We start from the raw sequence: 13,544 nt of genomic DNA on the forward strand, positions 1-13,544 counted from the left end.
GATTTACTAATCAAAAGATTTTTGGGAATTCATATTCGCTGTTTCTCCCAAATTAAAAGCTTACCCTGGAGGCTGAGTAAAATACAAAAACAAAAAACAAAAATTTATATTAGGGATAGCAGCAAAGAGCCAGGTAACTTGCGATTGTGGTCTTGGAAAGAGGCCAATTAAGATGTCCTTGTCTCACTTTTGAGTATTCACGGCCTTGAGTTTCTCCTTCTGGGTCTGGAACTGAGAAAAGCCTCTGGAGTTTGAAGTTCGAGAAAAACCAGTAATTCCCTTGATTAGCTGCAGAATCCCCCACTCTCACTTGGGCGGGCAAGATGGAAGCAGAGATCGGTGGACAGCTGCTCTGTGGGAGGAAGCCTCTGTGGACAGACAAAGTCAAGGCCTGTCTAGCCCTGCAGGACGTGGAACCAGTTCTCCATCTGGGGAAGAAAACCCCTCTCAGTCAATACATATGGAGATTAAGCAAGTCAATTTTGGCCTCAAATTTCAACTTCTTATTTTAGAGTAGATTTTTGAAGATGTGCTTTAGTTATAAACAAACAAAATCCCACTATTAGACACACTTACAAACAAAAAGAACCCAGAGAGAGGGGTTAAGAACTGACCTTACAGCTATAGGCCCTAAAAAATAAATAAATAAAATAAAATAAGGTCCATTTCTCCTAGTTGTTCTCTTCAGCCACTGTCCACTGGTTGTGTGGTTCTGAAGGGGTTGTCAGAGAGTCCACCCAGACTCAGAGGGGGTGTCTCAAAGTGTACATGGCTCATACTAGGAACACCCTGGCACACAGCAGGGCTTCTAGGCTTGGAAACAGAAAGAGGTCAGGAGGCATTCAGCAGAGATGTAGACTTGCCGCCTGGCTGAGTAGTTTGATTGAATCTAAATGAAACAAAAACATCCAACTGGAGTCAAATTATTGTTACCTTTCCTTTTTTCTGTACTTTGGGGCTTTTCAGTCCAAGCCTTCTACAACCTTTCTTATGTTCTCATGGAGCATTGGCTGCACCTCATCAAGATCAGCTTTCGCCCAGTAACAAGTCTGGCAGGCCTCTCCCAGCTGCACAGAATGTGTGTGCTTATGGGGTTTGCCTCAAGCCACGTGAAACTCCCTCAGTTTGAGCAAAATGTGAACCCCCTGGGTGTGCACTCAGCACCTCCAACCAACTTCTGGTCTCTCTGGCAGGGGGCTCATTGACTTTGTAAGGAGAACAGCAACTTTGGGAGCTCTTCCCCTTCCGGCAGCTACCCATTATATTCGGTCCCACAGAAATACTCCCACACATACTTTTTCCAGAGAGGAATGCTGCAATAGGACAGAAATCTAAAGGCCATCGCAGGCTAGGATAAATTCTGAGGTTAAATTGTCTCTGGAGAGGCTCATGCAAACAACCAACTTGGTAACACATTTGACTACCTTCGGTTAGGCAAGCCCCTAAAACTAAAATGAGGCAAAAACACCAGCCCAACTTTTGCAAGCTCTTTCTCCTGGCAGGGAAGAACAAACTTTGAGAGATCATGGTTCTTCTCCACATACTTATCTGGAAAGCTTGAGTGCATGTGCACACCTGTGGTGGGCCCAGTAATGCTCTAGTGATGCTGCAGAGGTTGTGCAGAGGAGCACAGCGCTACCCTACACAAAGCACCGGCCTTTCCCTGACCCAGCACTAACATTAAAATCCCAGGTATTGGAGACTTTCATTTATGCCCAAGACCAGTCTAGTCCCAGAATGTTCCATGAGGCAAATAGTCTCATTCCTCAGAGATCTTTTGGAAAATGCTGCCACAGCCTCATGGCCAGGCAGAAAGACCCAAGGATACGTGCGGGAAATTGGTTCTTGCCTGATACTCTTTACATCTGCAGTCATGTAGCTCATCTTTCTTAGACTGAAATGACTCTTTCCCATCCTCCTCCTCCTCCTTCTCCTCTTCCTTCTCCTTTTTCACCTCCTTCTCCTCCTCCTTCTTCTTTTGTACCAAAGATTAAACCCAGGTGCACTTAACAACTGAGCCTCATCCCCAGCCCTTTTTATATTTTTGTCTTGAGAGAGGGTCTTGCTAAGTTGCTTAGGGCCTGGCTAAGTTGATGAGGCTGGCTTTGAACTTTCAATTCTCCTGCTGCAGCCTTCTGAGTCACTATAGGCATGCACCACTGTACCCACCTAAAATGATTCGTTTTCAAAAGTAGAAGTAGAAACCCCAAAAAGGCTGACTTTTAGTTAAAAAGGCATTTGTAACTCAGTTTTGACTTTGGCCACTAAAACTTAATTTTACCAAAGATCCAAAAGAATTAAAGTCATTAATTCATGTCTGGGGTGAACTCTTTCATCAAGGGACAGAGTCAAAAAGGAGAATGGTACCTGACTTATATAACCTAGAACTTCCAAAGCCATGCTCTACATTGAACTCAAAAAGCATTCTTTCTGGGGAATCCCTGGGAAAGGAACATAGTGAGAGGGTCCCACAAACAGTCTGCAGTATTCAGCAGTCCTCTGACAAAGTTAATAATTTCCCACTTTTTAAGATAAAAGCATGTGTCTTTTAATAAATATCATCCTTATAAGTACTTTTAGAGGTTGTAGCCTTTCCAAAAATTGAATAGATAATTAGAAAAACATTTTATGTTTGACATGATTCTTTCTGATTACCATGATTTGGAAAAATAACATGACAAGTTATTAGCACCACTTCAACTTGATAGACAATGCTGAAATTGTAAATAATTTTTACAAGCATTTGTGAAAACATTTTTTTATTTGTTTTGAATACAAAATTTCTGTGATAAAGGACACTTTCTTCTCCCATATAGGTCTTTCAGGGAAACACCAACCCCACAGATGTTGCCCTTGGAGTTTTCCCCAAACCACTGATAACTCGATTTGTCCGAATCAAACCCATGACTTGGGAAACTGGCATATCTATGAGATTTGAAGTATATGGCTGCAAGATAACAGGTAAGCTCCAGCTTGAAGATTGCCTGGTTTTGATAGGTACAAACCTTTACATGCAAGGAGAATAATTTGGTATTAATGTGGTCACTTTTACTTAGTAGTTAAGAGCATACACTTTGGATCCTTACTATTCACTATTCTGTTTCTTAGGACAATATCATTATATTTCAGATCCTAAGTAATCTCACTTGAAAACTAGTTGCAGAACTTGAACACCATGCAGGCTACTTGTGATAATAGACATGAAGCATTTAGCACAGCCTGGCATATGGCAGAGATTTGTTTACTGGTACCTTTTTTACTAGGCCGTGTGCTCCATGAAGACAAGCTGCTTGCCTTTCATCTCTGCTTCCTAGGTGTGCCCCTCATCGATAGGTACTTAGTAGATCTATAGCAAATAACTGTTCCAGGAAATGTTCTCTACTGACTTTAGCTTTTTAATTTTGAAACCTAGAGATGGCCTAGGAATTTAATTGATACTGATAAGCCTCAGTTAAGGAATATAACTGATGAGAATTTCTCCATGTAATCATTAACTATCCAGACAGTTCTCTTATTTTTTTGTTGAACAAATACACTAAGATACTAAAATTGAATATCAACTCATAAATATTTTGGTTTTTATTTTGATTTTTTTCTTCAAACATCAATATGACCTTAAAAGTACCTGTTAAATGTGGAATAAATAGGTGGATTATTCCCATCTGAGAGATGAAGAAGGTGAAGTGCAAGAGATCAAGTGATGCAAAGAAGTGGGTCAGGTCAGGACAGAGTGGTCTGACTGGGATTCTCTCTGTGTTTCCATCAATGCTGCAAGGGTTTGTCCATTGATCTCATTGTACAATTATTCTGTATTTTGATGTAGATAACAGTCATGTTGGAATTCCTTACTGCTTAAGTAAATACATTACAAAGCTTTCATTAAAAAAGCAATGGCAATCCAAAAACCAATACAATTGTAATCTTCATAGTAAGCTTCCAAGTTTAAAAACAGATCAGTAGATGATCCACTTAAAAGTAATTAAAACAGAATTATCTGTGAATTATCTTTTAATATTATGTGAGTGTACATATTTAGAGTATTTAACTTTTTATTTCATTTTTATATTTATTCTCTTAATATGATTCTTTTTAGAGAAGAAAAATACTAACTTTTGAAGGAAAAAAAAGTCACCTGGAGAACTTTCCATGAAAGTACAAGCAATTTGAAGATAAGCTAATGAAGGGGGTGAAACTACATTTACTCTTTTTGGAAAGTAGAGTACATTTTGCAGAGTAAAAAACCACATCTGACTAAATACCAAATTTTTATTTATTTCCATCTCAGAGGCAGACTTGTTTATTGTCTTAGGATCTAAGAATTAGAAAGTTCAAGACCTTGGAGGCAGGAATTGGGTGGAGAGGGGTTTGGGGAAAAAAGAACACTAAAAATTAGACATAACCTTGGCTTTATTGTTAATCAGCAGTTAAATGTCAGAAAGTTCTACATCATTTCAGAGCATTACAAATTTGAGAGACTACCCATAAATTTGTAGGCTCAAGGCCACTTGAGGTCTGGGTAGAAATTTCTGGCCCATTTCTCCAACCTTATATCATTGTAGTTAATAAATGAAGTAAACTTCATAAAGACTCCAGTATGTTGGTCTGAACTATGAATTTCCAACCTTTTAAAGATTTATGTCACATTCTTTTCATTATATAAAATATTTATTTGAACCCAAATTGTCCTTTCTAATTTTCATCAAGACTTTCCCAAGAGGAAATCCTAGGAATTTGAACAAAGAAGGCAAATAATTTATTGGATTTTATGGTTAAATGACCTTTTTATTTAAAAGTAGATGTCTAAAATAGCATATTCTAATATGTCTAAACATAGTCTATTTTATAATTATTGTAAATAGCTAATTTTGTTTTGCAAATGAAGTACTGCATTTAGGCTCATAGTCTCTTAAACATGATCCCTAGTGTAATTTAAATATTTTCTCTCTAGTAAGATAGCTATAATCTCAAAATAACTGATCTGGAAAGGTTTTTTGAGAGGTCGGAATTTTAGAGTGATGATCACATGGTATATAATATCTAGGATTGTCCACTTAGCAAATGTCTGACCATGGGCAAGACATCTTGTTTCTCTGATGTCCATTTTCTGGTCTATAAGATTATCTTTAATGTAGCTGTAATGAGAATTAAATGAAAGCATATTTGCAATATACCTGGCTTAGAGAGAGCACTCACTAAATGGTACCCTATAATTTAAAGCAGGATGTGGTATTCCATGAATTGAAGCTAGAATAAGCTCCAGGATAGAGACCTTTTAATAAGATGGCATCCGTGTTTTCCTCTTAGTTACCAAAACAGAGAATTTTCTTCTTGCTGAGGCCCTGGTCCCCTCAGCATGGAGATTAATGAAAGAGTAGAACTGAAATATCCCTGCTAGACTAGAAGATCCATGAGAGCAGGGCCTTGCTTATCATATTTTCCATTGCGTCCTGTGTACCTATAACACAATAAGCCTCTATGGTTATTTTTTAATGAATATGCAGTTCTATCCATGCCTTCTAACAAGTAAGTGACCTCAAATTTTTAGCCTGTCCTATGGAGTAGGCAGACCCTAACAGCCTGGATTTAAAAAAAAAAAAAACTACTATGTTAAAAATTACTCTGTGAACACATCACTTGACATCCAAAGCCTCGGGATCCCCAAATTTTAATCTAATATTTGGATCCAGAAATTATTTTTTTAGAAATATAGTAATCCTGGGAAAATCCAGAGTAATACAATGATGTGTCACCTCGTAGATAGGCAAAGAAAATGAGATTGGAGCAAACCATCCTGATTTATAGATGATTAATAAAGGAACAGTATCATTATTTTGACAATGTGGGCTTCATCATTTTGGCAAAGGAGGAAATTGATGAAGATAATGTTGGAAGGTCACTGCTTTATATATGAGAACACACCCTAAACTTTTATTCTCTTGTGCTTGGTAATCAGAAGTCTGTTAACCGAAGCTTCAGCACATATTCCTGTGCTTTGAAGTCAATCAAAATTCACAATGACCATCTCAAATGTCACAGCTGCCAGAGACACTTCCTGTGTCACTGAGGAAAGAGTAACTTATTCTCATTTAGGGCCTCCCATCAAATGCAGTTATTACTTTCTCAGTCTTTGAAAACTGGTTAAATGGATATTTGATTTACCAAGATGTCTCAGTTTTTCCATTAAAGCTAAGTACAGAGATCTAACTGTATAAAAAAAATCACTGCATATATCCACCTCAATCCCCTACTATAAAATTCATTTCTCCCTTTCATCCAGGATTGATTTTGAGCTTTCCCAGCAGGGTTGCTGGGTAAAATGGGGTGTGTTCAGTGCAGATAAGTAATGAATTTTTTGGTATAAGTATATCCTCAATATTGCATAAGATATACTTAAACTTAAAAAAATTATTATTTCTATGAAATTCTAATTTAGCTGGGCATTCTATTTCTTCTTTTGTTATTTGTTTGCTAAATCTAGCAACAGTACTTCCAAAGGGTTTGTATACTTAGGCTCAACTACATCTGAACCAGCCTGTATGGAAGGATGCGGTTTGAAACTATCATTTCGGTCAAGCCTTGAATGAATTGCTAACATAATTTTTCTCCTAATTATTAAAAGTAAGTTACGTAGTTTGTGGTCAAAGGCAAAGTAAGGTGGCCCTTCTTGGTTATTTTGGATGAGGTGGACATAAGGAAGAAATGACAGGTCAACTTTGCACTATGAATGTTATGTTAGCTGAAGGTGGCTCAGTAGAACTAGATTTGTGGAGATACAAACTCTGCCAAGCCCACTCAGCATTAGATAAAGGGCATTGATCTGGTGAAGGTTCTGCTCTCCTTACAATACTCAAGTTAATTATGTTTTTGTCCAAATGGTAACATCTGGTCCCCATTACCAACTGAACATTGACTTTATAAGAGCTGGTTTTGAATCAGGCAGGTGTGACCACAGTGGCCAAAATATGTGACTTCTATTTTTAACACTATAGTTTCATAGTCCCTCAGTAACATAGCTTTTGTAAATCTTTTTTTAATCCCTATGGAGTTTTTTTCTTGGTTTCCAGATCCCAGCCTGGAGCAAATACTGTGGCTGAATTACAGGAAAGGGTACTTGAGAAAATGACAGCTGTCTTTTATTGTATTAATAAGTCGATTCATTCAACAAATATTTGCTGAGGACAACATTGTATAAAACAGGGCACAAAGAGTCAAAGGGAAAAAAAAAAAAAAGACTTGATTCATGCCCTCAAAGAAATTAAAATCTGAGGAGGCAAAAAGCAGCAATTTAAAGAACTGAAAACGATCATCAACATTGTGAAGAATCCCAGAAAAGGAAAACTATGTCCGGTTGCAGAGATTCAAAATGTTGAATAAATGATGTGGCATTTGAAAATGAGTCATTATTTTTATGCAGATCAGATAGTGGAAATGGCAAAATAATGGGGGAATTCTTAGTGGAAAGAATGAATGAGAGAAAGCTTTCCCTAAGGACAGGAAATACTTCATCTCAATTGGCTCAAGAAAAAGGGGTAAATGAGGAGCGGCCTTGTAAGAATGTGAGGTAGAAGGCCTAGCTAGCATGCCTGGTTGAAAATTACATGCATAATTCCTAGACAAGCAGGCACTGAAGAATTGACTTGATCTGAACTGTCCAACTCATGTGGAAAGTATCTGAGTAATTAATTCTTAAGGGTCAGCTGATAACATGAGTGTAGTTTAATTGCATTAGAAGCATGCCTCTTGCTTAGGATGGTTTTATTTTTAGACTAAATTTTTACTGTAGCATGAGGAATTGAGTTGTTTCAAAGAAAAATAGATTATCATCCCTAGGCAGGTCCTTGATTGAGATGTATGATTTTAAAAGGAGAATAACTGAAGCATTGGACAATTGGTTATTAAGCCACCAATCAATTAATCAATAACTGATGCTCTATGCTCAAAAGTCACTTGAGTTTCTGTAGAAGACGTGAAAGGGTCTATGATGTTGTTCGTTACCTTTGAGGACCTTAAAGTCTTGCTGTAGATAAACAAATATACTTCCGTGCTAGGCTCTGTGTTACTTTCCACACCTGCCACCGTTTTTCTGAGGAGAGAAGCCTCAGAATGAAGACTAGAGTATCTTGAGAAATTTCCATGATAAGTCTAAGCTGGATTTTAAGGTCTGGGCAGAATATAATCTCTGTCAAGAGGAGGAGAGGAACACTCTGAGCAAAGGAGGTGATGGGATTATATCTGTGGTACATGAAAAGAGAATTAACTGGAATATGTTGTGTAATTGGATAAAAATAGATAAAATGAGGTAAAACCAAAATGAGGGTCTTGAAACCCAGATAGAGATTTTTTTTATATTTTCCTAGGAATAATGGAGAGCCATGGTATATATTTTAAAGACCTCTCTTTATTATCATGGTAAAATATATGACATACAGTTTACCACTTTAACCATTTTTAAATGTGCGGCTCAGCTGCAGTAAGTACAATGGTATTGTTGCTCAGCTATCACCGCTACCCATTTTCAGAACTTTTTAATCATTCTAAATTAAAATTCTACCCACTAAACACTGACTCCCATTTTCTCTCTCCACCCGAGCCCCTTCAATGGTCATTCTACTTGCTGTCTCTATGAATATGACTATTCTAGAAACCCCTTATCAGTTGGAATTATGCAGAACTTGTCCTTTTGTGCCGGGTTTATTCTAGTGGGTAGCAGGAGATTTGGGGGCAAGAGAATGACATGGCAAAATCAACATCTCGCGAAATTTTATATTTAGAAGTTAGTGTAATCTAGATGTAGAACTTGGGTGTAGGAGGCCAACCACTCTATCCTTTAGCCCCCTAAGCTATGGGTACTCAGAGTAGGGTGACGCCCAAAGAAATGAAAACTGCAAGAGGCAACCTCGTTTTGTTTTGTTTTTTTTTGTTTTGTTTTGTTAATGAAATCATGAGAGGATTTGACAGCAAAACCAAAATGGAAAATAGGAAAAGACAAGATGACCAGGCAGGAACTAGGTAATTGGTGATGCCACCAATTAAAACTCAGGGCTCTGTTAAAGGGATTTGGTGTCAATGGAAAGGACTGGTTTAGTCTGCACATGGCATATTTGAGATGACAAGGAGATATTCATGTGGAAAGTTCCCAACACAATTAAAAATAGGGATGACCAGGGGGAAGATGATTACTATCCTTCAACACTCATCCCAAATGCCTCTTCCCCAGAGCTCCCCTCTTCTCCCTGTAAGCTCAGTCAAACTCTGTGTCTTCACCTTCTTATCAGCTTCTTCTCTTTGTTTTAGCAACTTTCTCAACATTGGTTTTACTTCTTTACGTATCTCCAACTGATGGTAAACGCTGAATTTCTTTTGGGTAGCACCTGTCCTTGATCTGGGAATAACTTCTGAAAACTAAGGGGACTGAACCCTCAAGAATTTCTCAATAAATGTAGCAGAACTAAAAATAAGCAAGGGGAGGGAGTATGTGTCTTACTAAAATTTTTCTTTACTGGGATATGAATGTAGAAGGGGAAATTCTAAAAAAGTAGGAGAAAGGTTTAAAGGACGGAAGGCTGTGGTTTAATGTAAAACAATTCAAAGGCTGAAATTATATGAATGGGTATAACAATGTCTTTATTCAAATGCCTGCATTTTCTTTCTAGAAAATATTTTCCCAGAAAATAATTTTACATTATCTGTTTCCTCCTCCCTCCTAGATTATCCTTGCTCTGGAATGCTCGGCATGGTGTCTGGACTCATCTCTGACTCCCAGATTACAGCATCCAATCAAGCGGAGCGAAACTGGATGCCTGAAAACATCCGCCTGGTAACCAGTCGCTCTGGCTGGGCACTGCCACCTGCACCCCACTCGTATATCAATGAGTGGTTGCAGGTGGACCTGGGGGAGGAGAAGATCGTGAGGGGCATCATCATTCAGGGTGGGAAGCACCGAGAGAACAAGGTGTTCATGAGGAAGTTCAAGATCGGGTACAGCAACAACGGCTCTGACTGGAAAATGATCATGGACGACAGCAAGCGCAAGCCCAAGGTGAGGTCCAGCAGAGGGAGCAGCCTCCCAGTGTGCAAGTCCTTCCTCACACCCCTGATTTAAATCAAGGACCTCTGGCATTTTTCCTGAAGAAGGGCACATTTTAATTTTGTAAGATAGGACCACAATTCTAGGGAAAACGAGACTATAGGGATGAAAGTGATGTCTGAGGTAAAGATGGGGGGAAAAAAAAACTGCCCTTTCCCTCTTTGCCGGGAAAGTCTCAGCTCAACAAAGAGATGGGAGAGGACAGGAGTGGAGTGGGAGCTGACGACAGCCATCCCATGCAAACTCATATCCCCTCTAGAGACTCCACTTTGTCTATTGGGTGTCTTTTCCTCTTCTCTCATCTACCCCTGAATGAAGTGTTCAGTTTTGTAATTATTAATTTATTTTTACAGTACTGGGGGTCAAACTCAGGGCTTTGGGCATGCTAAGCAAGCAGTCTACCACTAAACTGCACACCCAGTCGCTATTTTTACATTTTCAGTTGTGATAAAACACACATAATATAAAATATACCATCTTAATCTTTTTAAGTATACAGTTCAATAGTGTCAAATAAACTCATATTGTTGTGTAATCAGTCTCTAGAACTTGCTCATCTTGCAAAACTGAAATTCTGTACCCACTAAATAACAACTCCGCCATTTCCTGTTCTCCCCAATTATTGGCAAGCACCATCCTACTTTCTGTCTTTATGAATTTGACTACTTTAGATTATCATACTAGAATCATGCAGTATTTGTCCCTTTATGACTGGCTTATTTCACTTGGCACTCTGTCCCCCAGTTTCTACCCATGCTGCAGCATGTGTCAGAATTTCATTCCTTTTGAAAGCTAAATAATATTCCATTGGACGTGTAAATCAATTTAGTTTATCCATTCATCCGTGGATGGACACATGGGTTGCTTCCATCTTTGAACTTCTGCAAAAAATGCTTAAGCATATATTTTTATGCACTTGGAACCTTTTAAAATGCAGTTTACTCTTGATAATCCAGTGAAAACAGAAGGGAATCTCAAGATAAAAATATTCCAATATTAAAAAAAAAAGTGGCCTAATTCTTTAACTGAACAGATATGCTTAAGTAATCAACTTTTACTTAGGCTGATGGTTACATTTGCATTTTCTGAGTACACAACACCAACTTGGAAAGATCCCCAGGAGTTTGCAGGGTGGCCCGGAAGTGGGTCTAGGATTAAAACAAGGATCAACCCACAGACAATCAGCAATTTGGTTTCTGGATTCAATATGAGAATTGCATTCAGCTGATGATACTTCTCACACCAACACAATTGGCCTTTTGGCCTCAGCCTTTCCATCCCTGCTTTACCCAGGACCTTCGTGAAAGAAGAAAATGTAGCTTATTGGAGGGAATGTTATCCTTGCTTTATCCCTGCTCCCACTCCAAGTAAGTGTGGGAATATGGCTTAGTATGGCGATTCAGGCCACAGGCATCGCCGGCAGGAAATATAACCCCGGCTAGTGCTGCCGACTCCCACTCCCTCCAGATGTGGGGGCTCTGAGAAGAACTCCCTGTTCCCCCACAGGCTGCAGGTCAGCATCTGAGGAGCTGGCCACCGACAGAGCTGATACTCTCAGAAGTGTAAGAAATTCTCCCTCATCTCTCCCTGGGTTAACTTGTGGTTTCTAAAAATTTTCAGTGTTATATTTACCTTTGTGAGGTTACCCTCTTTTTTGTGTCCATTCACTTTACCCTTTATGTCCACCTCTCTCATCCTGGTGACTGAAAAAGTAAAATAAACATCAGAACTGGAGATTCTTATAAGCTGGTCTTTTCTGAAGAGCAGGGAGCTTTGTGATTTCATCAGAGAGTGTGAATATGCTGCAGATCAGCAACTTCCCGGGGCTGCTGTCAATGGCAGAGTGTGCTGTTGTGACACATTCTTCAACACTAGAGTTCTGAGAGAGACAGAAAACAAATCACCATATGCTTTTGATAGGACACATCATATGCTTCTCTTCTTTGTTATCTAATCCACACGTCTGCAATCGAGCCTAAAGCTATCACTCTATTGTAGTAAACTGAGTATAGAATTCCACAAGAAACCCACGCATGTGTTTCAACTTTAACAAAATGCTCAACTCAAGATTGGTTGAATGTGTTGGGTTTTATTCCTAAAATATCCATCATTATCATCTTCCTATGATATTTAAAACCATGAAAGCTTGTAAATTGTTTATGTAGAGACTAATCCATGGTTCCTAACATGCCCTTCAAATAAAATCTCTTAAGATGAAAAAGGAAACTGATAGAACCTTCGATTTTAGAGCAGCACATAGTTTTAATTATATAAAGATATTTAAAACATATTTTATCGTACATACGAAGGCTACCTGCTTAGGATGCCGAGTACCTTTTATGTAAAAGTAAAATGAGCAGTCTGTTTCATAAAATAAAACAGTGCTTTGATAGGTATACCCTCTTGCCCTCTCCTTACTCCTACCCACAAACAGTGCATGATGGAGAATATATTGAGCCTTTCAATTAACTAGACCTTTCAGGAACAGATAGAGCCAAACGAAGCCCTTATCTTCTAAAATATAATTAGTTGCAGAACACAATGGTAATTCATAAGCAAGTTTCTGCTATCAAAATTAGTCCAGGTCCATATGGGTTTGAGTTGTGAATATTCTTCTGAGCACACTACTGACAGCTTTTATAATATATTTACAGTATGTCAATTCCATGCTCAAGTTAAAATTAAGAGAGGAGCCTGGGATTCCAGAGATACCAATGCTTTTCTCCTGTGATCTTTGGAGCTATCTTAACTTAGACAGAATTTGCACATGTGCAATGGTATTTTCATTACAATTAGTATCTTACTGACAACAACTTAATTGGGTCTAACAATAATATATGTCAGATTTTCAATTACTGGCAGCAATTGCAGTTGTATCAGGAGTGCAGGACTCTGATAGTGAATTCACTCTTCAAAAAAAAAAAAAAAAGAAGGAAGATGAAAACTAATTGTGAGAGGCAGCTCTACGTTAGCATTTTCAGATTCCTACTGGGTTTTCTGAGTTGGAAAAGACCATTCGGTTTACTTCTAGAACTCAGAAACACCCTGGTCACATTACAGGCCATCCTGTCTGTCCCCTCATACATGCTTCCACTCTCTTGTCATAGCATTTCCACCACTAAAAGATCACATCCTTGACAGCTCTGTGATGTCTTGACCAACTATTGGGCCTGGTTCCCACTCATGCCTGGCATGGCCTGGCTGGCCAACCACTCTATCTGAGCTACCAGTTCTAGTAGCTGATTTGCATCGGCAAAGTACAAATTAATGAAACTCTTTCCTTAGGCATGGGCATTTTTTTGGGACTCAGTGTTCTCAACTATTAAAATGTAGACTAAAACATCAATTTTTTTATTTTTCCTGATATGTTGCTGTGGTTGAAATAAATGAAAAAGATCCAGTACCACACATCGTATATGTAAGTTAAAAGGGAGGAATATATTAATAGCCTTTAAAT

The 13,544-nt window shown here is 38.5% G+C and overlaps 1 protein-coding gene across 1 annotated transcript in view; it reads left to right on the forward strand.

Annotated features, from left to right (window-relative positions):
• NRP1 (neuropilin 1) overlaps nucleotides 1-13,544 on the forward strand; it is a 139,727-nt gene that overhangs the window by 98,505 nt on the left and 27,678 nt on the right. Inside the window, 2 exon segments of the mRNA XM_079105897.1 lie at nucleotides 2,817-2,961; nucleotides 9,708-10,039. Coding sequence (XP_078962023.1) covers nucleotides 2,817-2,961; nucleotides 9,708-10,039 — 477 coding nt within the window.

Source organism: Sciurus vulgaris (genome assembly GCF_902686455.1).
Source record: "Sciurus vulgaris genome assembly, chromosome: 12".
In the NCBI taxonomy this organism is placed as follows: domain Eukaryota; kingdom Metazoa; phylum Chordata; class Mammalia; order Rodentia; family Sciuridae; genus Sciurus; species Sciurus vulgaris.